Here is a 25,699-nt window from a genome sequence, read left to right on the forward strand (position 1 = left end):
CAGTGGGTGTAAATTAATTTAAGAAACAAAAATTGGACTGCGTGATTTAACATTTAAGGGACTAATTGGATTTTCTTAGATATCCTATTTTAATATCATCCTTTAACAATAATTAATAATACTGATTCAAGGATGTTTTTATACGGCATGATTCCTTGATGTATTTGTGCTTGCTTTAAAGTACACTAATCGCTATTACTTTGAACATTTTAAGGTTGCTACAGTATATGTAGAATTATTCAGCCGACCGAAGGGTTTGGAGTCCGGTAACCCGTTAACCTTCTAAATATACATGAAGCGCCGGGTCTACCTTCGCGAGATAACGCTAACTGACCTTTACCTACAGTATCGTCTATCCAGCGAGACACTTGAACCGCGGCTATCCGCGTGCCTCGCGTATATACCTTATACAGACCTTCGTGCAAGCCGAACATTGGTTCCAGGCGTTGAGCTCACTGACTTCGCGCACGTAGTGACTCTACCGCTGGGTCTAGTCCCGTCGTGGGAGTGCAACAGAGCGAGACGGAAATATCTCGGGCGGCCACGCGAGAGCGCGAGAAAGAACAGGTGAGAGAATAAGCGCGAGAGTGAGAAGGAGAAGGAGGAGAGGGAGGGCTGAGAGAGGGAGAGGAACGTGCACGTAAGCGGACGAGAGAGGAGTTCTCGTGTAGAAGGAAAAGGAGAGGAAGGGAGCACTCAGAAAGAGAGAGGCGAAGCAACCGAGAACCGAGAGGACGGTCGGCCAATGAGACACCAGGCTGGTGATGACGTCGTCGTTGTCTCACGTCCGAGTCTCACCAAAAGTCTTCTCCGGGTACCAGTTCGTCCGCGGTCTCCCGGCTGGACGAGGAGGTCGTCCTTTCCGCATCACCCATCGTGTGGTCGGCGTTTTTTTTCGGTTTCTTCCCTCGCGCAGTGAAACACAAATTCAGTCAAGATTGCATCCTGGATACGCGGAAGGATTGAGGCGGAAAGAGGCTGCTGCTGTCAGCCATGGGGACGGGTAAGTCTTGGTGTTTGCGAAAACGATCTGGTCCTCGTATCTATCTCCTTCCAAATTGTCCCGTATCGCATCTGGGGCGAACCGCGCCAACGTACAATCGCTCTACTTTCCAATCGAGATCGTTTTGCCGTATGGAGCACCCTGGTTCAACGGTCCCCGTCTCGAGAAACGTTCGGATCGACGGGGACCAATTTGGGAGGACCGGGAAGTCCGTTGGGTTCGCGCGCGTAGCAGCGCGAACGCGGAGTTCAGTGATCCCCTTCGACACGTTTGATCGATGGCGGCTCGGTACTCTTGGTAGAGGATTCAAGCATGATAGATCGGCTGGTCCGCGCTGGCTGCAGATCGTGTTGCGGTTCCGCGGGTCGTCGATCGTCGAGACGCTGACGCGGCTTTGGCCTCTTCGAGAGTCAAGGCCGAGAGATCATTCGCCAGTGCGTCTAACGTCAACTAGAATCACTCCGGAACCATTCAAGGACACGATTAGAACGTTTGTCGTTTGTCTCTGTTAAACTTTTAAACTCGTTCTTCGTCATATCACCGCACGATTAATGTCCACTTATCACCAAGGGTATAGACTTATCACCTTTTGAAGCCTTCGTGATCGCGCAACGTAACGATTGCGCGTTTCCTGCTGAAGCGGATGTTCATCCTCGACGTAAAAAACACGCTATCGTCGGCATTATTTCCGATCAGTCGCGTTCACATCGCGACCGTCGTCTTGTTCTCCTTATCAAGTCGATCGTTTTCGCCTCGAGGATCTCGACGACCGTCGACCGACTCTCCTCTTACTTACGTACTTTCATCTTGCCGTTTTTAGTAACAGGATCTTCAAGTTCACTTTTACGAAGTAGCCAGCCGAAGAAATGGTGTCAACTGTAGAATACATTACATCTCGATAAAGGTTTCTTGTAAAATAACAAATTTACGCGCAGTTCGTAGCTCACCGATCTCCACTTCGAGCATTTCGTGGAAACCGTTGCGCGCTTTTGTCGCGAAATTAAACGTCTACTGGTATTACATCAGAATGTACATCGGTGGCGACCTTTAGCACATCCTTTAGGCAGATGGTGTCAAGGATGTGCGCGAGGTGTGTTGGCGGCTCGATCAGAAATTATGCGGTCACCTGGGCGTAACGCAAATCAGATACCTATTTTTCTTTCTTTTTTTTTCTACGTGTGTGACAGCGAATAAATATATACTTCTTTCCAACGCGCAGTCCGTTCATGAACGGACGCTTTCGATCTTTTTACCTTTCACCCCACGCGTTTTTATCTCAATAATGTCGATTTTCATAGAAAACTCGAGCATATTGAGCAACTGAAAGGATCAGATAGTATTTCCAGTCTTTCGTTCGTTTTATAAAACGGTTGAAAGTGATCGCATCATCGGATATCTGTATCACGTCGGTGTGCGTAAGTACTCACTTTAGAAAGTGGCTACAGGCGACGCGACGGGGCGATTATACCAACGCAGACATTAGGTTAGTGGCCCACCTTAAAAAAAAGAAAAAACAACGCTTATCGCTTATTTTCGATTGCGTTTCCCGTAATTGATTAGTTTCGGACAATTAAATTATCACCTTAGCACGTGACTAGTTCGGACTAAATATGGACGGAGAAGTCGGTGTATATAGATAATAAGTTAGCATGACTTATTGCCTAGTCTCTCTGCACTTTGTTACAAGATTGCGCAAATGAAAAATGACGTGAACATGCATTTTTTTTCGTTTCTCGGTGTCTCACAATCAGCATTTACTTTTCTCTATACAGTTTCTATTAGTCGTTTCTATTAATCTGCGATGTATCATCGACGATGATCAAGATAATTCTCGTTTGAACCGTACGCCTCTAGACACGTTTGTCAGGCGCAAAATATTAGATCGATATGAGAGATTAGGAGGAGACGCGGAAAACAACTTATCGCATTTGATTCTTTGCATCTCAAGATGAGACGCGACTCGTCATTACCCGCATCCTTTGTTAACGTTGTCTACATTAACTAGCCGGAACTCGTCGTTCAGCTTGTCAGTAAAACGCGTGCGGGCAGACGCGACCAGAAAGCCAAACCAAAAGTGCAGTGATTTCGATCTGATACTTTCTGTGACACGGCGCATACCTTCGCGGCCCTCGGATCCGGTTTTCATCCGCGAGTGCGTATTCGCCCCGAGACGATAAAGTCGTTCGTGCAAAAAGGCCCCTATGCGACGCGAGCGGAGACAACGCGACGACTGAAAAAGAAAAAGGGAGAATCGCGAGTGTGTAGCGTCCAGTGAGTGAGTAACGCGTCTTATCAAGGATATAAAGCAAGGATACCCGCAGAGCGAACAGGATTGATCCTCGGGGTGATCCTCCGCGCCGGAGTGCTGGGCGCCCATTCCAGCCGAAGGTAAACGCAAGTATCTATTTTTGGATCTCTCGTTCCCACAAGTTAAAAATCACAAGATCGATGCGAACACTTTGAACAATCCATTCTTTTTTACGGTCTCGATTTCAAATATCCGGCACAAGAGCTTATGTTAATTCGCCGAGACGTAACTGTGTATTGGGAGCGAGAGTAGAGTTAACGATGACCCCATTCGATCCGCCCATTGATGGGCAGCGTGGCTGCAATGCTCACGTCATCTCACAGATGAATTTGTATATAAATATGCGACGAACGATCGTTTCCTTCTTTCGCGTCTCTCTTCCCGTGTGCGGTTTGCCGTCCGATGAGAACTCTATTACAGCTTTGTATCTCAGAATCAACTCGATATTACGATATTATATCGTCATTACCAATGCGAGCGCAATGCACTCTCTATTACTTGGCCACAGCGATTTATTTAGCTCGATTCGAGCGAGCGTGACGTCTCGTCGCCGTTGGTTTAGATCGACAGCGAAAGGTTCGACATTGCCGAGGTCGCGGTTGTGCGTAGAACCTGCAGTTTTGTCGATTACAATGGGAAATGTTGGGACGTAGTGTGGTTTAGAGCAAATAGCTGCGATGGTCGATTGGCTAGTTGGCGTGTATCTCGTTTAATGTTCCGCCGTATATAAAGGATAAAGAAATACGCAAATGTAACGTAAAAACGATATAATATCGTAAAGTAATAATTGTTAATTGCATAAGTGTAAATAATAATTATTTATTTACAAAAAAAGGAATTATTTTTTGCATAAATTTTTACCTCGTGTTTCCGCAAAAAAAATATTTTTATAAATATTTCTATATAATAGATATAACTACGAAAGTATTTTATGTAAATTTATCGTAACTCTGTGTCAGTAGTGTATTAAATTAATATTTCTTTTATTCGATTTTTTTTGTTTTTTTCTGTTGATTGAATCAAATAACTAATTTTATTAACAACAGAGATCAAATAATCTTTCTAAAAAAGTTTAAAATGTTTCAATTTTTCGAAGCAAACTATCTTTAAACTAGCTAGTTCATATAAAATAATTTACTAGAATTTATTAATAAAATCTCCTCTGATATGCAATATTTTGTTATTTTTACTTTTTGTTTTTTTTCTCATGTACCAATACAGTTTTCATTGTTTTAGTGTTATTTATAATTGTTGGCAAGAAATTCATCTATAGCACGCTATCGTTAATTAGATTGACATCATCCTATCGTAACATAAACTATCCTGTCTTAAGAAATAATAAATAGGTTAATATATCATCTTAATATCCACTATTTTGTTTAATAAGACAATCCAAACTACGTTGCGGATTATTTGAGGCACTAGCTACTTCAAATTACGTGATATTACATTCCCTAACTTTCTAACTATCATGATAAATAAAAGCATTGCTGTGAGCTTCACATAGCGTGTCTGACATTATTTCTTTCGTAATATTGTATTTGACGTCTTATTTACCTTTTAGAAAAGAAGATCCTTTACACTTCGAATATTAATTTCACCTTTTCAGATATATTATAACGTATTAAAAATCGAATATTAATGTCGATGTCTAAAAAGACAATTATGTCATATGCATTAATCAAATGTCATAACATGATTGAAAAGTAGTGACTATTTATTCAACAATTATGGCAATGTTAAGAATAAAAATGAGCTAAAAGGAAATAAAATCACGCCTTGAAAACTTCATTGAAAAATAAGCCGAGAATACACGAACGTATTAATAATTAATCAGCTTATTTTTATCGAGCACAAACAACGTAAAAACTTTTCAGCGACAGCGAGTTGACCCGGTTTGAACTTGGCGTTGACATAAGCGAGCCGATTGCGTAACAAAGTATACGTATTGCACGCGAGGCCTAATTTAAACACGTTCTATCGGTACTGCAACCGCCGCATGTCCCTGCTGGAAATAATTAATAATCATAGCGCAGTCGTCCTCGGCGATGCTTATCGTTAGTTATTTGTCCGCGGTGACTCGCGATCGCAGCCTGTCGCGGCAATATGACATTTTCGTCGTCGATGGTTTCAGGAAAACGCGATCTATCATTACGGTGGCCTTAAAGACTCATCATTAATGTTTTCGTGAACATTTTGTTAAATCTGTTTCAGAATATAGAACGTAATATTATACATTAAATACATTGTCATGTCGTGTCGTAAGATTATATCCCACAAGGTCCGCCTACATTTTGACATTTTAAATACGCAACACGATATTTCTATAGTTGCTTTTCATTTATGTTGTATATTTAAAAAAAAGAGTATATATTAGAAGATAAAGCATCATCAAAGATGTGCGCGCAGACTTTCATCTCAATTTGATATCTTATGTAATCTATAAATGAAAATCTTACAAGAGAGCGCTGGATATTTATTCAAAATGGTTGGAACTCGTGCGCCTCGCGAAATCGTTTGCGTTGTACGTCTTCACGGTATGGAAATCAAGGGGAGATGCCATGAGATCGCCCGCCAATCGGGATGCCGTTCCTTACCCGTTCTCTTCCCGCGACTCCTTAATTAACCTGAAAGCTGGAATCAAGCCCGCGGCTTGTAGATTGAGTTGATCAGAGTATCGCCCTTCGGGCAATCTCCCGATAGCTCACTAGCAATCTTCGCTTGCGCGACTATGTCTCGTTATTATCCTCGTTCTTTTTCTCTATCTCTAGCGAACGATACGAGAGGAATACAATTTTCTTTTGTTTGATTTATTCTTTCGTTCCCTTTCCATTGTGCGGTCCGTAAGTCTAATACGATAAGTTAGCAGAAAACAAAATCTCAGTTTGCGTATTGCGAGTAGACAAGACGAAATTTTCGCGTTTTGCGAGCGAAGCCAAAACTTGGAAACGCGAGGCGATTTCTCATGACGTGCGATTTTATTTTTGCCTCTCGTCCGACAGGTCGGAAATCGACGGTTTCGCGCGAAACGATGGTGGGAGGATCTTGGGCGCGATCGCCGAGGGGCCCCGTACCCTCGTCGAGAGTACCTTCGGCGAATCCCGCGATTGTTTCCGTCGCGGCTGCATTCCCGGCGATCCGGAGCGGGCCCCTCTGAGGTCAGCGGCGCGCCGTACACCACCGCTGTACACCACGCTTCGTCCTTCCCGTGAGGCGAAGAAGAACGTGGGGAATATCACGATGCCCATATAAATCCCGCTCCGAGAAGCAACGAGCGCGCACTTTGCTATTCTAAATCGTGGCTTAACAGCGCGAGCGCACGTGCGAGTGCGTATATACGTACGCAAATCGCAGGTGGGAGATGAAGAGCGAACGAAGGGGGAAACGAAGGGGTTGCCACGGGATGATCGTTACGGTTGATGGACGATCGGGGTGGTTGTACAACCGCTCGAGCGTATCCCTCGGTTATGGATAAAAGCAGTAAAACGCGGCGGCGCGACCGAGGCGAGCAACGAATAATTAATGGCATTTCGTGGAAGAGAAGTCGGATTTATTTGCGGGTACACCTTGAAGAGTGCGCGTTCAGCGAAGGGCGGATGATTGTAATTAGCGCGTCTCTCTAGCTCTCTCGCGAATTCGCTGCGGTGTGTACCTGCTGCGCGGGAATTTAATCCACGCGCGCTGCGCGTATCTAGTTTTCACATTTTAATCCGCTAGTAAGTATATATGTACCGTAAGAAGCACGAAGGACGCGTGCACGCTCTCGGTAAAATCATCCTAAGAGCCGGTTTCGCCCGACGGCGATTAACTTTAACCTTGGTTCTAGCCGGGATCCTCCGGGTTCTCTTTCTAGAACCACAAACTAGAAAGAGGCGAATTCTCCGTATTTTCGCAGCCCATTTAAATGTGTCGTCCGACTGTCACCTCCTATTGACACTGAACGCGCTCTTACATATTAAGCAAACGAAGCTTATGTTAGAATCACAAATATTTAGCGGTAAATTTGCGGTGAAGAGGTGGGTCAGAAACTCACTTGAATCACGGCCGCGGGATTAAACGGAGGTATAGTAAAAGCGGTTGCTAACGCGTAAAAATAACTTTGCCTCCCGACAGTGTTGATGCATGACGAGAACGTAAAGCAAAGAAAAAAGCTTAATAAGCGAACATCCTCGAAACTGCATTTAATTGTAAGACAAGAAAATTATATGCGGCGCGCGCGGTAATTTGGAACACCGAAGCGTATCGGAGAGATGACCGAACGTTGCTTACGCGGCGCGAATCGCCATTCCGGAGCAAGGACTTAAAAATGCGTGTTCCGTGAGAAAATTTACAATGTCATTATCGTCGCTGACTTAATGCTGACGTCATACTTGGCATACCCGTCGCGATACCCGACGGGAGACGGGAGACCTCTCTCGTTATGCGAATAAAAAGGAGCAAAGATCGCAAATACTATTCGACCGCATTCCGTCGAGGGTGAGAGATCGTAATTAGGGAGAGGTATCTCTGGAAAAAAGAAAAAGAAATTTCCGCGGCAAGTATCGGCGTTTATCACCTGTGGACGTGTGGATAGGCACCCTCTCAGTTGTCTCGCCCCGCTTTTCTGCGGACGTCTACTCCACTCACCAGACGTTATAAATAACATGTAACCGTGTATAGACACCGAAAACATTACGCCGACCATCATTTTTCTTCGACCTGCCGCTGTACCCCTGGCTATATTAAAATTACGTTTCAGTTACGCTACCGTGTAATATATGTGTACGCCGGCGCGTAAAAGCGGTGGTGCCGTGGCGCGTATATAACGCCTGGGATAGAATCCTGCACGGGGCGATGATGATTAACCGTGAGGTCGATCGATTACGCCGCGCGCCGGTGTCCACGTCAAGCCACGCGAAAGTGGCCGAGGCGCGGTCGTCCATTGCCGATTATAGGCATCCTCCGTTCCCGAGGAGACGACTGACTCTCCCGTTCTCTCGCCTCTTTCTTCTCGCTTCGCGTCCCCGCGCGAGCGCGGAAGAGAGAAAGGAAGAGCGTGTTCGCTACACTGCACACACACACACACACACACACGTGCGTGTGCGCGTGAACATCGGTGTAATGTCGATCTTTTCTCTTCTCTCATCCTTTCCTCCCCATCATTTTTCCGGTCACGAATGAGTACACCTCGCGACCTTCCATCCTCGCATACCTGAGCGAGTGCGCGCCGCGCTTGGATCCGTCGCGTCCACGTCGTCGACTGTGAGATGAACGATAAATTAGGGTCGACCGCATCGTGACCACTGAATTGTCAATTATCAATTAAGATGACTCGCGAACGCACCGTGAGCCGGTTCAAACGATCACACTGATGAAAACTTGATTCTTAATGCGCGTGTAATGCGTAAGTTAGTATCGCAGATACGGTCCTCTTACGCGTCCGCTCAAAACTATTATAAGTAAAAATATCAAATTTTTGCATAGAAACTTTAATTTCACACAATTACTATTAATTATCTATTATTTATATTAATTTTTATCTTATTTTATACAAATTAATTATTTCCATAGATGAAGAAGGATTCCGAGGTCGTAGGAAAGACAAGTAAAGACCCGGAAATGAAATCTCATCCCCCTTGCTGGCTGGAAAAAATCCCCGACGTTTATTTATATACGCATTTAACGCGCGCTCCCGCGACGTGGTAACGCAAGTTTCGTTTCGCGATCGGATCGGGGCGAGCCGCGCTCGCGAGGAAAGTCACGACGGGAGGAAGAGAGAGAGCGGCGTGTATAAGCTTACCGCGCGGGATACATTTTCCCTCGGCGGTGAGTCCCTCTCTTTCCTTCTCTCTCTCTCTCTCTCTCTCTCTCTCTCTCTCTCTCTCTCTCTCTCTCTCTCTCTCTCTCTCTCTCTCTCTCTCTCTCTCTCTCTCTCTCTCTCTCTCTCTCTCTCGCATTTTCCTTCTCGCGCCCGGTTACGTCTCGGTTGCTACACCGCCTCGGTCTTTCCACCTTGCGCTTCGCTGCCCAGAAGCGGGGTCTTCTTCGACCTCTCGCGGCCGCCAAGTTTGCAGGCGCCATTACTCGCTCTCTTCCCCTACCGTTGTCCTCCACCGCCGCTCTTCCACAACGTTCCCCCTGCGCCATCCCTCACGTCCCGTGTACCACCACCTCCTCTACTACTACTACTACTACTTCCAACGTTTCTTCTTCTTCTTCTTCGTCTTCTTCTTCGTAGTTGTCGTAGTCTTCTTCTTATCTCGCTCGTCTCTACGAGTCAAGGACCCTTCTCAAGGAGGTCGCTCCTTTTAACCGAGCGTGTACTACACTCGCGGCCTTTGTCTCCGCGAATCGTCTTTACATAGAGCACCATGAACTACGCTATGGGCATTGTCCGTCGAAGTTATCTTGCAAGATAGTTTCGCTCGATGCCGCTCGCTTAGTTTTTTGCTGGATCTATTTACTTGTCGATTATTTTTCTGTGCATTGCTGCACATCTTAGCACAACATTGGAATGTACGGGAAATGTGAGGTTTCTGGTGTAAAATATTCAAACGCGATTATACGAGTTCAGTTATGGCTCTGTTTAACAAAATAATACACAGCAAGTATACAGCTTATAATGCTTTTACTTTTCGATTAAGTTATTTATTGATCTATTTTTTAATATATAGATATATTAATTATTAAGTAAATGTAATTGATTTGATAAACAAACTAATAGGATGTATAGATTTTTCAATTATGTGTGTGTGTGTGTGTGTGTGTGTTTGTACGAGATATGGAAAAAAATCAATCAACGGTGGAATCTTAATTTCAAGAAAATTTTCAATGGCCGCCTTATAAGATAGTTTATCTAAAGATTGATCGGCAAACTTTGTGATCGGGATAATTGGAGAACGATACTCAATTACATTGAATTTGAACACACATACACACAAACGTTTTTTATTACTAGGCTAGATCTTTTTAAGTTATTATTGAAATATAATTTAAAAAATAGATCTTTTTGATATTGTCTTTAATTTCTTACATAACTTTTCTCACTTGCCCGAATTTAAACCTGAATATGCAGTCAATCGTGGAAAAAGTGGAGCTAAGGCCGCGGAGGTCATCCTGCGAGGAAACAATCTCGTCTATCACTGCGGTTCATTATGATCGGTAAATTGCACACTCCCGATGCTTCTGATCGTATTCTCTTTCCTGCTTCCCTTTCAAGGGCATAAAAACTTGGTCGTACATTCGTCACGCATCGGTGGCTTAACTACAGGCCCTGGACAGGTACAATCTATGCTAGAGAACCCTCTCGCGCTTCGGGGGAATGCGTCTACGAGCGCAGTCGCGCATCACTGATCTAATTGGGGCCTTAATTGACGGACGTGTGTAGGGCGCGCGGTTTAATGTAAGGTACGCAACGATTTGCGCCCTGCGTGACACGTTGAATTAACGACAATTAATGTTGCTCAAATATTTTTCTCGATTTGTGCCGCGTCGTGAGAAGATCTGCGTTGTGAGAAGAAGAAGAGAGAGAGAGAGAGAGAGAGAGAGAGAGAGAGAGGGAAAAAAGACAGAAAGCGGTGAATAGTTGCCCAGTCTAGTCCGCAGGTATAGTATCAATCGCGTGTAATTAAATATAATTTTTCCTTACTGTAACTCGCGCTACAGCGGGAGACGCGCGCGAACAGTTGGATCTCACACCGTTATAGGAAACGTTGCAATCTCGGGGGGAGAAACGGATTATCGCGGATCGAAACAAATTAACAGTACTTTATACTGGATATGCTGGATTAACACGAGGGATACAGGTAGCAATTTCAGTTTTCCAATGTACCTGGAGCACCCGGAGATGACGGGAATTCCTCTATTTCTCTCTCTCTCTCTCTCTCTCTCTCTGTCTCTCTCTCTCTCTTGTCTTGGGAAAGGTATCCGACACGACATCACTTCCCTCGAGCCACGGATGAGCCGTTGCTCATCGAGGGAGTTGGAGGAAGAGACTCGGCATTGCGTAACGCGTTATGAACACGCTCTTCCGTTCCGCGCGGATTTATGATGCGAATTCCGCGACTTCGTCGATCGACGGCGGATTTCACATATCGCCTGTTGATGATGATTATACAGAAAGGTTGCGTAATTTATTTCAAGTACGCGCGCGCGACGCGCGCAGCATTTGCATAAGGTCGATCAGTATAAGACTCGGGACTCGGCGTTACAAACGCGCGTTGCGTATTATTCGCGAATCACGATTTATCCGAGTCATCGCGCGATGATGCATAGTATGTATGTATGCACGCGGCGCATTGTGAAAACGGTAAAACAGCGATTTCCGCGACGGCAAGGTGTGACAATGACGAAAATAAATAAACGTATTTGCATTCGAACGACTGGCCGGCCGCGGACATCTCGGACGATTAATCATTATCCCCCTCTTGATGTCTGATGCCTAACTGTAAATACCTGTCTATCTGCGATTTGAGAAATTCTTGCAATCTACGTATTCAGATTTTATGCGACCATGCAAATGTGCAACGATGCTTTCAAAGCGGCGCCGATTACATCCTACCTCCCATTAGGATTAAAATATTCAATCGTTAAGGCAGTCATTAAGCGAAAGTAGATTCAAAAGACGCAAACGCGGAGGTTCACTTTAAACGATCTTAAACCCCATTTAAAAATCTTAACGATAATGAACGATTTCGTTAATGATCGAAGAGGGGAAGAGAGAAAGAATATGCAACACGTTTTCTACATCCTAAAAATATGCGAGACAAAACGCGGCGGAGCGAATCATTAGGAAATCTAAACGCACTCCCCATCATTATATATTTGCCGACGAAGCTGTCCGTAAAAATATCGTGGATAAGATCGCGGGAACAACCCCGCCGGCTTCCGGATCGGGCCCCGCGCCGCGCCGCGTCTATTAATCGCGCGCGATATTAACGCGCTCTCTTCCCCGCGGACGGGACAGCGCGATAAATGCGACGCGACGTGCAGTCGTGTAAGTATATAACGAGGTAAACTCCGCTCGAGAGATTCGCGACGTAACGCCGCGGTGTAATTCCTCTCAGCGATAATATTTCCACGCGTCTCTCGCCGGTACGTGCGCACGAGTGCGCGCGGGTTCTCCTCTCCTCTCGACCTTCCACCCCTTAACGGTTACGACGCAATTATTTCAGCCTCGAGACGACGGTGTCGGAAAGGGTCACGGCGCAAATTACTTTTCGAGTCCTTTCCGGAATTCCGAGACGGACGCGCGGGCGCGTCGCCCGGTTACGACGACGACGACGCGAGAGGCGAGACGCGAGATGTGTATACATACCGCCGCGCGCGTACTGCTCATTACACGGATAATTTGATTATTGTTTCATTGACTGCAGCCGTCACGTTTCTGCCGATAATGATCGCCGGCGACGGTCGCGAAGGCAGGCGACGACGATTTCTTCCGCTAGCCTTGTCTACGATCGACTCCGCGGCTCAGACACGTGATGAGACTCGACATTGTAAAAGGCCGCAAAGCGCCGTGAAAATCCGTGGAATTTATTATTTTTCTAAATAACGTCTGCCGGTTTTTTGAATGAGCGCGACACGAGCTCTCTTTACGTTCGTTTTGTATCATGAATATATTCATTGGCCGACACCTACGGGTGCCTTTTATAATGCAGTAGACCTTGAAGTGTTTTTCAGCAAAAGCAATAATGGAAAGAATTGTACTTTGTGACTTTTCTTGCGCTGACTCTTGAATTATACATCTTCGGGCGGTTAAACTTCACACCTCCGCCAATTTTGGTTATTTCTCATATTTAGCGTTGTCCAATGAGCATGCGTCTTATTTCTTGCCTATCGTTGTTATAAAAGTATTAATATGATTTATTTCACGAAATCGTGGTGCTCGTAGCCCTGGATTGATCCCCCTGCCCCCGAGTCAACTATTCTCTTACTCATCGCCCGAAGCCGGTCTCGCGTGCGTGAAGGATGTACTTACAATATTTCTTCTTGTATCAAGATTTAGCCGTTCCGCTGCTGGCGGAACAGGTACATCCTGATGGTTATAAAGTTAGGATTACATCCTAATTTCCACTATCTGCATGACGCTTAACGACATAGCGGGACAATCTATAAGTAAGGTGCAACATTGTGGAGGATGTGGCGAGCGACGTCTTCACTTCATCCGCTGTCTTCGCGCGGGACGGCCAATAATTTTCGTATCAAAGGACAGGATAGACAGGATAGACAGAAAGACAGAGAGAGAGAGAGAGAGAGAGAGAGAGAGAGAGAGAGAGAGAGAGAGAGAGAGAGAGAGAGAGAGAGTATATCCAGTAGGGAGAGTACCTATATTCATCGCCGCTACCGCAATTATATCGCGTTACACGAGAGAAGAATCACGGCTAGCTGTTACGAGCTAAACCGCGAAAACCGGTGAGAGAGATAAAATTAATAGCTCGTACGTGCGTTTTAGCCCGGTACGTATCGGCGGGAGACAAAAGTGTGTAACCGGCTGTCGATATTACGCCTCACTAAATTATTAGACGAACGTGTATTCCGAGGTCGGGGAAAATAGCTTACGATATATGTATATGCCGTTAAAACGGTGAATTTTCCCAACTGCGGCAATCAATTTGCCGACTCGTCACAATGGGCAACACGTGTTAGACGGCGCGCGGCAAGATTGCTGTAATTTACCGTTTCGCGCCAGTCATCTAGGCGTGTATACGCGATTCTTCTAAACCAATAATAACGCGGTATTTCCGTGCCGGCTATATGTATGCCTAAGTACCTCATCGTTCGATGATACGAGCGTCGAGCGATTTTCTGGCACCGCGTTCGTTTCCCGCGTGTTTCCTCGATCGCATCGCCGTTGTTCCCTCCGTAACTCACGTTCCCTTTTACATCGCGTAGGTGTGTTTGTAATAACACAGCGTTTGTAATCAGTAGAGAGATAGTTGCTGCCGTAAACTACGAGATAATCTTGTTTCGACTCGAGTCACGTCGAAGCTGCAAATTGAGCTTATCCCTTTAACGCGTATGAATGAAACGATTGTATCTTATTCAATTGAATCTTGATGACTTGCTCATTAGTGTGATAAAAATATTACAACGAAAGCGTCGCCACAACGATACTTTTGATTTCGATGGAATTTCGTTGCGTTGAACGTATTCCTCTTTTATGTAGTTATACGGCATTGAAGTTCTTCTTCCTCTTCCTCTTGTTAACAGTAGATTTCCGATTACCGGTTTATCTGAGATCCAATTCGATCCGGTATATATAGAGATTATAATATTTTATAAATTCAAAAATAAATCCTACCTCGTAAGGAATTAAAGATGACAGCGATTTATAATATAGGAGCTTGACTGGGAATTTTTTAAAAAGTTTATTATATAACAGAGGTGCTGATTATAATCCTGCATGTCTCACGCGTGACGGTAAAATCACAACGATCGATTACGTGAGTCCCGCTTATGCGATGCCTTAACTGGACATCGTGCGTCACCCAGTGAGTTCAATGTATGCTTGCAACAGATCGCGCGAGCAACCTCGTATAGCTGATCGCACTGGCTGTCACCGGTCTTCCCATGTTTAGGAAGAACATCCGTTAGCGCGTTGCGTGGCGCGTATATGTATACGTGAGCGAGGAGAAATTTCTGCGACGGATCGATAGATTGTTTGATGTAAATGAGCTCTAAATTCCGCGGCGTACACCTTTTTCGCACGCTTTCTGCAAATGTGCCGTTTCTAAAACTTTCATTTCGAATAATTCTTGGGAACAGCTGGCGTTTTCCCGACAAGGTGAGCTTTTCCAAACGCATTTTCCACATGATCCTTTCAAAAGATTTTAAACGTATAAGAATTTCGCGCGGACTAAATTATATCGAGTAATTATCGCAAATTTCGAGTTGGGGAATGCAGGACGATAAAATCCGTACGTGTACGCGTTAGCGTGCGCGATCCGTCGACGATTAATCATATATACATACGTCCGTTATACACTTCACTTCCAAGCCTAGCTATTCCCACACAATAAACGGGATGATCCGTTTGCAGTCTACATCGTTTGTGGGATTTCAGCGCGTGGGGAAAGAAGTACGTGGAGCAAATCGCTGCGGCTAATATGGCAATAGAAATGTCAATTATCATGGAAGCTGACAGATCGCGGTATTAAAATGAAGAGGCTTGTCCGTTCTGTGGTAATCATCAACGAGAGGTGACCTTGATGCGCCACATCTCCGATTTTATCCGGGTGCTCTGTTCGTCGATTCATTAGTCCTTATATGTATATGGGCCCTCGGACTTTTATCACGGTTCTTATTTTCGCAAACACATAAAACAAAAGTATTTACGTATATATTTTAGTCATATATAATTTTAATTTTTTAATTTTAATTAAAAATTATACTAATTATAATTTGGCCATTATATTTTGGTTTTCTCAGCTCTATATTATTAAATCAGAAAATTCTTAGGTTGTAAAGAATTTCTCTCAACTTCTGCAGGAAGATTTGGATCAAACGGAACGAAACTAATACATCTATAAGAATTATCTAAAGACATTGTTACGTAGCGCCGTGATTATAACGAAGCGCGTATCTTACCCAGGCCAGAAATTAATTATCCTGCGAAAACGTGTGCCGTTACGCGCAATATAACGTGAATCTTTTAACGAGGTTGGCGAAGCGAGAAACCTTGGCTGTCGGTCGCACGATCCGCGCGGATATAGCGTTATGGATGCACTCGTAAGAATCCTAGCTTTTCCGCCTCTGCTCACCGCGTCATCTTACGCCTCTCTCGCACCGTCGACTTTTCCCTGCTCAAAGAATAGAAAACTACAAGCGCTTCTCTGCGAAGGAAAGCACGTTGCTGTTATGAGAAGTTACCTTAAATACGAATAAAATAATAAAAGAATTGGTAATCGTGCATTTTAGGGGAGGCACCTCCGATGACCTTGACCTTGACATATGTTGTCAAGGTCACCCTCCTGAGTGACCTTCAGAAGGTTTTAGCCGTCGCTCGTTTTTTATTAAAAAGTTATAAACAAAAAAGTTTCGAAACTATAGCAGTTATTTTAAGTACTGAGAGGCATAAACGACTAATATTACGTTTTTCTTTAAAGCAGAGAATACTTTATTTCGCGAGAAAGTCGCTGCTTTACCAAAACACAACATTTAAAGCAGTAAATCGTTGATCACTAATCTACATAGGTTAGTTGACGCGCTTTCAAAGTATTTAAGTGTTTAAAGCGCGTCAACTAATCTATATATGCACTTATATATGCTATATTTTTCAAACTTTTTTTGTTAATAACTTTTTAACGAATAGCGAGCAACGGCTAAAACCTTCTGAAGGTCACTCGGGGTCATGACCTTGACAACATATATCAAGGTCATTGAAATCGGTGAGGTCGCCAAACTTTTTTTGTTAATAACTTTTTAATAAAAAACGAGCGACGGCTAAAACTTTCTGAAGGTCACTCAGGAGGGTGACCTTGACAACATATGTCAAGGTCAAGGTCATCAGAGGTGCCTCCCCTAAAATGCATAATTACCAAAAAATTTTAATAATCATGACATCACATTTTATTAGCCAACATAAATTTATAGCTGTTTTCAATGCGACGTTCCGGAATTTAACGAGCCAAATATATATTTAATATTACTGGCTGTATCTCTCTCTCTCTCTCTCTCTCTCTCTCTCTCATATTGTAAACGTTAAAACTCAAAATTTTACTAAAGATAAATCAAATCTTATTTTATAAAAAAAATAATGAAAAAGAATGCAAGACGGCGGATACTCGAATGCAGCTCGCACGATTGTAACCTCTATGGCGAGAAGCGGCAATCCGTTACATCCACGGCAATAGATCTCCATACGGTACACGGCAATTTTGTCACGAACCGTTAGAAAATCGGCTGGTGCGGAGGCGTCTTTAAGTCGCGGGCGTTCTTTTTAATCACTGACACACTAATTTACCGCGGCAGATTGTGCGCCTCGTCCGCGATCTCTCTTACTTTTCTATTGACTCATTATGTGTAATCGCGGATTTCTCGGCTGCGATTAATTTATCGGGGACTCTCTCAACGAGTATCGAACAAACAGACCTTCGGGAAACGAGACGTATATGTATGGTTGAAGGCCATGCAAATCGCAATCTCATATGTGTGATTTTAGGGGTAAATATTGGTGGGTTTTTACACATGAATATATGGTTTAATAAAAGTATAAAAAATAGAAATAAATGTATATTCTTAACAACATAAATTATGTGTTGATTATTTAATAAGAGTTTAAATTCTTATATTTCTTTTCGCTTTCTCTCTCTCTCTCTCTCTCTCTCTCTCTCTCTTTTTTACAAATTTAATTCTTCTTTTCGCCTCCATTCCTGACAATTCGATAATCTCCGTGATGTCTCATCTCTCTTGTGTCTTATTTTCTCATACCTCACGTGACTTGTAATTCCAAATTCGACCCTACTTCCTACATTCGTGCACGTGGAAAATGGCTACGTTGCAACAAGCTTTACTGTTAGACGACGCGTTTTACGATCGGAAGCTGTTGCAAATCGGCGAATCGTACTTGTACATACATAAATAAGCAAACGGGGAAAAATATAATATATAACGGCTTCGCGCGCTTTGTTATTGAGCGGTAACTTCGGGACGAGCGTTCGGCGCGGCATGCGAGGATTCTCTCGTCAATCGTCATGTGCGTGACGCCGAAGTTGAGCGTAGGAAACATCATGATTATAATTTAACACGTCAAATAAATCGAGGCGTTTACCGCTCGGTGGCAGCTATTGTGAATTAGAAACATTAAACGACGCTATCGCGCTACTCCGTGAAGTTAATTGTCATGTCGTTGGTCAATGCACCTATCATTATTTTCCCGTCGCGTCGGATAGACAACGATGTTATTAGATGACGAGCACTAATACCGTCTTGTATTTTTCTATTGTAAACAGAAGCAAATGCACGGTGCAATCTTTCATACGCATGCAACGGACTCGTAGAAGATAATGGGACGTTTCGGCAAGAGTTAGTCGTTTAATCATCGTTTTTTCGACCGAGGTCACAGGTCCTGCATTAATTTACTTGAAATAACGCCGCGAGATAAATGATCATATGCACCGTATATTACAGTGACGTATGTTATTTATGCATGATCACGTGTGATCAACGTTTTTACAAGTGTTTTTCACATTTTGCACATAGTCAAATAGACGTGCTGTTTCTGCAGATTGTTTCTACAACGATAAGCCATAAATAGCAATCAGGCAACTGCAAAAGCGTGAGTCATACTCATTTAAGGGTAATTAATCAGAGTTTATTACGTGCAAACGTAATCCTATAATAGCGATCGTCTCCGACTTCGATCGGAGATGATTATTTTTATTAGAATAACTTGTCGGCGCTTTGTTTGAATTTATTGCGAACGCCATATACATATGTTGAAATCGATTCGGCGGTCAAACGAGGCCTACACCCGTTCGGCCTTATGTATTTCTAGAGTAACCCAAAGAACTTTCACTTCGCCGCAGAATAATTCTGTCTTGCTTCGCTCGCCGCTCTCTTGTTGCTTTGCAGTGGGCGTAAGTTTTAGGGCTAAATCGCCGTCTGCCGCTTTGTACTTTGTTGATTCATGCCGGATGTTGCCTCAGGCAAGCGCGATCAACGTTCGATCGTGGCTAGAATTCGGATTTCCTAATAGGATGCGGCGGCAAGTCGAGGCTGCTCTTACGATTCCTCTTACGAGGTGTCAAATGTTTACTCGATCACATTCGTCTCTGATATCCCTACATCTGGAATAAAAGTTATCACGAGAAAAGCTCCGGATAAAAGTAATTGCAGAGATCTCTTTTTTAATATTATAAAATTATTAGCGCGTGATATCAGATTATTGTAATTTTTTAAAATTATATTAGTTATTTATACATCTTATTAGAAATTGCAGCAGGAATGAAGGTATAATTAAATAATTCAATATCATTTAGCAGAACCTAGTAGTTTTATATATTGATGATAATTTATTTATATATCTACTAGTTGTGTGCTACTTTATTAAAATTTATTCAGTATTATCGTTTCCGTATATATATAATGTGCATTATTGTGGAAATATCGTAATTGTCAATATCATATCCTTATATATCTTGGAATGAGGATTTATTCGAAATAGCCGGCGGATAATAGCGATCAAAGGGTAATATAGCTTCGAATTGCATTGGAGTTGATAGATTATACGATATGTAAACGTCTCTCCATAAAACATTCGCTGCTTTATGTCAAAGTTTAAGCGCCGTCTGTATCCGACTTATTACTCTGATCATTTTATCGGCGACTCGGGCGATGATGCGTTATAAAATTGTATTTTAATACTCGTCCCATGAACGTCGTCCATCATTTGACGCAATTGACGACCGTCTGTACGGATACTGACCTAAACTTCCTTCGTGCGCTCAAGGATCGTTATGAAATGAAGATAATCAGTGTATACGGCGGCAGGTGTTACAAGAATATAAAAGACGGTTTCTCGAAGAAACACTGAAAATTTTCGCTCACGAATTGCACGAACTGCGATGAAATTTGGCAAAAGGCTCAGGATCGCGCCATTAAGTTCAAAATGAGACTATGTGATCGCGAGCGCGGTGTGTTTCATTTTGTTTTCCGTTTTACAAAATTCTATGCGTCGGCGTCGCGTACTTAAGTAAATTGTTTTGCTTCTCCCGGACAGGATTTCTTCCTTCCCCGGAAACCGTTACTTGAAATTATGGATTCAGATCCGGCGATCTTCATACTGATGATTTCCTAGACGCGGTCGACCGTACTCTCAAAACAACGGATTATATAAATATATACACAAATATACGTTATTCTTGTCGGAATCTGTTTGCGTTTGTGCGCAATACAAAAGTGTATATATCGCGAGCATTGTGCAAATTTTAAAAAATATTTTATATTTACCCCAAATCGATCGAGAACAGATTTTGAAAGTGTTTGTTGCGAATTTTGTCAACAGAATATTAGCAAAAATATAACAGATCTGTTAACAGAATATAACGGCAGAAACTGAACAAAATCTGCTGTTTTATAACCATTTACATAAATATATGATGTGTTCCGCTTAAATATTTATGAATGACGAATTCCGTTCGGTTTCTGCCGACAATTTGCTGTCAGATTATATCGGCAGGTTCTGCCGGCAAAAATATGAGTTTAATGCCCCACGAGATGATACCCTGATCTGTTGCGATATCTGGCTACCGATCTATTGTCATATACATGCGGGCAGTGTACTTACCGGGAAATAGTGCTCGCTACAAGTGTTATACACTTTTGTATCGCGTATACAAACGTAAACAGATTCTGGCAAGTGTGACGAAGAGAAAACTTCCTCGCATGTTTTTTGTGTCTCTCTATAATTAACATACGTATATAAATAAATATTCATATATGCGTACGCGCGATGCATCTTGACACACATCGTGCGAATTTGCGAAACGAAAGGAAGACGCGACTCCAGGTAATTAGAACGCTGCGGGGCTGCTGCTGTACCTAATCCTAAGATTCCATCACCTTCCATTGTCAGTCGTCTCGTAATTAAATCATTCATATTCATTAAATCAATTATTTTGTTGCGATAAGCATCGAAATTTAATGGTATATTTCCGGTATTTTTATTTCGAGGTGTACTTTACATAATGTAGATTCAGCCTTGATACTTTTAGAAAATGAGGATTAACCCCAGCATGCACTCCGGCGTAACAAAGAGAACGCGCGCACTCGAACAAAAGGAACTGCTGATCGTTTGCATTATTTCACCGAGAAATTACGCAAGCGCGTAAAGAGGCTTGTGCGTGAAATCAGCGCCGCACGTAGGAAGACAGCGCGCGCGACGGTTATGCAATTAAATCGTCGACGGTGGGTGCTAAACATGCAAATTTGTTCGCAGGCGACATTACGAAGCCGTAAATGTCTGTCGCTGAAGGATCGGCGTCGCGATTAGTTCGAGACATAATGCAAATTAAGACTAATCTAATGAGATAAAAATGAAACACTGTCTCCATATTTCTTGCTATGTAAAAAAAGAACTAATCTCTATAAAATATACGGTTTTACGGCGATCTTATGTCTAAAAGATAGGCAATATAATAAGATATATTGTATATTTATTTGTCTTGTAACGAGCAATATCTCTCAATCTTTATAGATAGTCAGTCGCAATGTTCGCCGTTTATAGTATAAGAGTTGTGAGCACATCTTTGACATACAAATAAGCGACACTCTTCCTTACCTTTTAATATGGTTTCGCTGTTTGGGCCGTTTGGGGACCGCAGTCACAATCAAGAGAAAGTATATGAATTTTGATGCTGTCTGTCTATATTGGGTTAATAATTTATGTGAACACCGAACAGTAAACAACACACACACACACACACACATACAGATTGGTTCTCAAGCAAAGTTGCGTGCAGAGTGCAAAACAGGATACGTCAGCTGTAGCTTTGAGGTCTCTTTCGTTCTCGCTTGCGTGGGACGTACATACATACCCCTGGCCCCGAGCACACGCGAAACAATAATTTCTAGGCCCAGGATGTTCTCTAATCACGTATATAGACACTTTCACGGCGCCGCGCACAAACACGTTGTTCCTGACCTGCAAGCTTCCATAAACTGGAAGCCTGGTGGGCGAGGCGGTATAATAAAGAAGAAATCCATGAAGCCGATGACTCGTGAACCGGAGTCGTTATTGACCTGGAATATCTATTTCGGGCGGTGCTGGCCATTAAGTCGATTCGTGATTATTTTAATGGAGCGAATGACGTCATCGAAATAAAACGTAGAATATAATTAATGTATTTTGACATCAAAAAGCAGTTTTTTTTCAAGCTAGAAGTTGCGCGTGTTAATTTGTCTTGTTTTAGCCGATGACAAAGTCCGCTGATCGCTAGTCTATTCATATCACAATATCGCGCGTAAATGTTTCGCGTGCTTCATATAAACACATTTGTAATTCATACTGCTTGTGTCGCATGCGCAGAGATATACATACGGTAATGCAAAATTGAAGCGTACAATCGCGTGGCTGAATTATGGCCGAGAGCAACCGCGAGAGATCATTGTAAGATTGCGACAGGCAAGATATGCTAAGGAGGCACCGACAAAAACCGATGTAACTGTGTCAATCGCTCGCGGCTGAAAAATCGATGCCAGAGCTCAAGAACGATCGCGATGCGACTTCGCATTTCTATCAGTCTATCTATGCTACAGCTTACACACTAATAGATGAATTCACACGAGGCATTCGTTTTTACGGAAACGATCATTGCAAGTGCAATGAGCTTACAATGAGCAAGCAATTTCACTCATTGATTCATCGTGCACAAGAGAATTTTTGTTGCTACTAAAATTTATTTTTGTGTATGTTAATGTACTTATCAAGATTATATATATATATTACATGCGGACATATTAAATAATAAAAATTTTATAAAACAGATAAATGTCAATTATAGTAAAGAATTAATCTGTTAGAGACTGACCACAAAATAAACGCGTTTTTGATATGCGCGCATGAGCCGTGAACCGTTACATAATCATTTTACTTTCATAATACCCTCGCGATACCATTAAAGGCAGAAAATGTGTGTAAAGGCTGGAAACATCTAAGCGTTACATTTCAATTATACATTTTTCATTACATAAGAATTAAAAAGATGATAAGCATAGTTTATTTCATTTACACACGTTTATATGGATTTAATGAGCTGACGTTCCAATTGTCAGTAATGTCTTTTATAAATTTTGACAAACTTAACTTTTCGCTTTAAAAACACATTCGATTGTAAGCCCTAGATTTCAAGGACCTTGACCATGGGACTGCGGAAGTAAAACCGGATCTAAAAATATGCCCGCGCAGTGGGGTGGCCTGCTTCCGTGGCAAAATTAAAATAAGGGAACTAGATTGCCCCGGAGTGTGTTGGTCGGCCCGCGCGCGCAGCTGCGGGTTTACACGTATACATCTCGATCCGAGTTAGGGGGTACGGCGGAAGGGCAACTGGGCAACTTGGCGACGTTGCGAGGTGGTTGGGAGGCAAGGAGGACTACAGGTGCATCGCACTCGCACGCCCTCCTTTATTACGCGCGTTCCTTCGCTTCTTCTCTCCTCTCCCGTCCACCCATCCTCCGTAGTCGTTCTCCCCCTCGCCACTTTCCGCTTCTCATCCTCCTCTTCATCCGACTTGGCGAACGCACGTCCTTCCTTCCCTTTTCCCTCTCGCCCCGGTCTGCCTTGTGAGTTGTGAGTTGTGAGCTTGGCCGCGTGTACAGTCGTTAACATTTCACCGCGCCAGGTTGATCGCCGCGCGGCTCTGACTCTAACTTACATTGTTGGTGTTCGCTGCACACGCGTATAGTGCGTTCGCCTGCGTCTCGACGAGAAAGAGGCCTGCGGCCTGCGGGCCCAGAACGTAGAAGAACGCTTTTGCGTACGGGGATGCTGTCTCGCGAAAATTGCGTTTACAGTTGGACGTCTGCCGGGAGAATCGAGCGAGAGAGATAGAAGAGCGGGTAAACAGAAAATATGGTTACTCGCGGCATCATCGCGAGCGCTCGAGGATTCAGATTTCCGCGTCTCTGAAACGAATTCCGTCGGAGATGCCCGGTCGCTGTCAAACGCGTATTTTCCCATCACGTCGAGCCGAACGCGTCACGAATTCTGCGGATCGGCGAGACGCGCTTGAAGCTCGACGTCGATGTAAGCCTCGTTATAATAGAATGATATAATAGAATGATCTCAGGCTTAATGATACGTGATATCGAGAAAAAAAACATAAATAATGACCGTTAATGACCGTTAATGACGCTAATAGCTTATCATTAATAAAGAGATTTATTTTACATTTGTCATCGCTCTATTGATGCGATGTCATTAGCAGTTATCCTATGATTTGCTCAAGTTTTACCTATGCCTCTTACATAAATCGAAACGTCTCTTTTACTTGAAATACGAATGCGTTTGAAGGACCAAGTGGACGTTTTTCCACGCATCGCGTGGCCTGCATGTTGGGGTTGATGGATCAACCGACTTCCCCGGTCGCACATTCGTGAATTAGCCACGCGTTGGTGCGGTGCGGAGGCTCGCTCGTCGAACAGAACAGGTGTTCGACCACGGTGTATAAGGTTTATCCGTTGCGAGCTGAAAAACTTTCGATGGGTTTCTTGCGGTTTTGTATATCCACGCTTGATTTTCCAACGATTTCCTACAACCACGGTGCTTTCCACGTGATTTATACGCCGCGAACATCGCGGGGGAACGTTCGCGAGATGCCCCTCCCATCCCTTCCCGCGCTTTCGTCTTTTCGCGCCTCCGGATGCGGCGCGCGATCGTGAAAAATCGTTCCCAGGGTGCCTGCGAAGTGGTGCCGGTTTTTTTGCGAAATCACCTTGCGAATTCGCAAGGTGGATGATGCAATTACCACCGGGTGATTCTCGCGTAAAGTCATCGTCGTCGCTGTGCTATACACGCGCGTGTTTAGGAATCTATTTAAGTTTCTTCCGCAACCACACACGTCCTCCGCGGAAGGATGATAAGCGTTACGTCCAGTCATCACTAAAAATTATCGCGTTAATAATAAATCAAAACCGCGCGTTCGACTCGCGCGGGCGGTATCTATGGAATATGACTAATTTCGATGTGATTTGATCTTTTTACAGCAAAGATGAAACATCTTTGGCCGTTGCTGACGTGGATACTTCTAGCTTCGTATCCGGTAAGCAAACGTTCCTCTAAAAACTTTAATTCTTTCGCAGACAAAGAGATGACTAATTAATTTCTTAGAATTAAAATTATTAGTTAAATATAACGATGTGTCTTATCAAAAAAGTTCAACTTAATTTAAATCTGGATTGGAACACTGTAGGAACTCTGTCAGAAAGCGCAAATGTGGTTGATGATCGATAAATGAGATTAATTAGACAATTAAAGACAATCAATAAAATTCATTCCGCGACTTTTCAGGTCGAATCTCGCAAAGGACTCGGCCATGGATCGAGGCGAGAAGTATTCTTCCTGAACCTCGAGGACGGCTACTTTGGCTGCCAAGTCAACGAGTCGACGGACATCCTTCAGCTGCTCGAGCTCTCGAAGCTCTGTGATCATCGCGCCGACTGCTACCAGGGCGTGGACGAGCAGCCCAACAGGTTAAAGTGCACAGGTGAGCTATGTACCTGTGGGGAAGGAGAGACACATATCCCGTCGAAGTGTGCGCGTGTGTGATTCGTCCAGAGAGGGCAATCCTGCCGCGAAGCGATCGTGCGTGCGCTTCGCGGCGACAGGAAAGGGTGACGTCGCACGACATTCACGATGCACCGTCGTTAACATTTCCGTCGTTTCTTCACGTTCATGCCGTCATTCTCGATGT

The 25,699-nt window shown here is 43.5% G+C and overlaps 1 protein-coding gene across 2 annotated transcripts in view; it reads left to right on the forward strand.

Annotated features, from left to right (window-relative positions):
- The first annotated feature begins 825 nt into the window (after positions 1-825).
- Positions 826-25,699, forward strand: part of Dpy (fibrillin-like protein dumpy) — an 82,644-nt gene continuing 57,770 nt past the window's right edge. The window contains exons 1-3 of one of the 2 annotated variants that reach the window (XM_077412319.1): positions 826-1,003; positions 24,993-25,048; positions 25,297-25,492. In XM_077412319.1, the coding sequence (XP_077268445.1) occupies positions 994-1,003; positions 24,993-25,048; positions 25,297-25,492 (262 nt within the window). In that variant the 5' untranslated portion in view covers positions 826-993. The remainder of the gene's footprint in view (positions 1,004-24,992; positions 25,049-25,296; positions 25,493-25,699) is intronic. The other variant, XM_077412320.1, reaches the window with a different exon arrangement.

Source organism: Temnothorax americanus, unplaced genomic scaffold (assembly GCF_048541705.1).
Source record: "Temnothorax americanus isolate GAGA-0224 unplaced genomic scaffold, ASM4854170v1 Scaffold3, whole genome shotgun sequence".
NCBI classification, from domain to species: domain Eukaryota; kingdom Metazoa; phylum Arthropoda; class Insecta; order Hymenoptera; family Formicidae; genus Temnothorax; species Temnothorax americanus.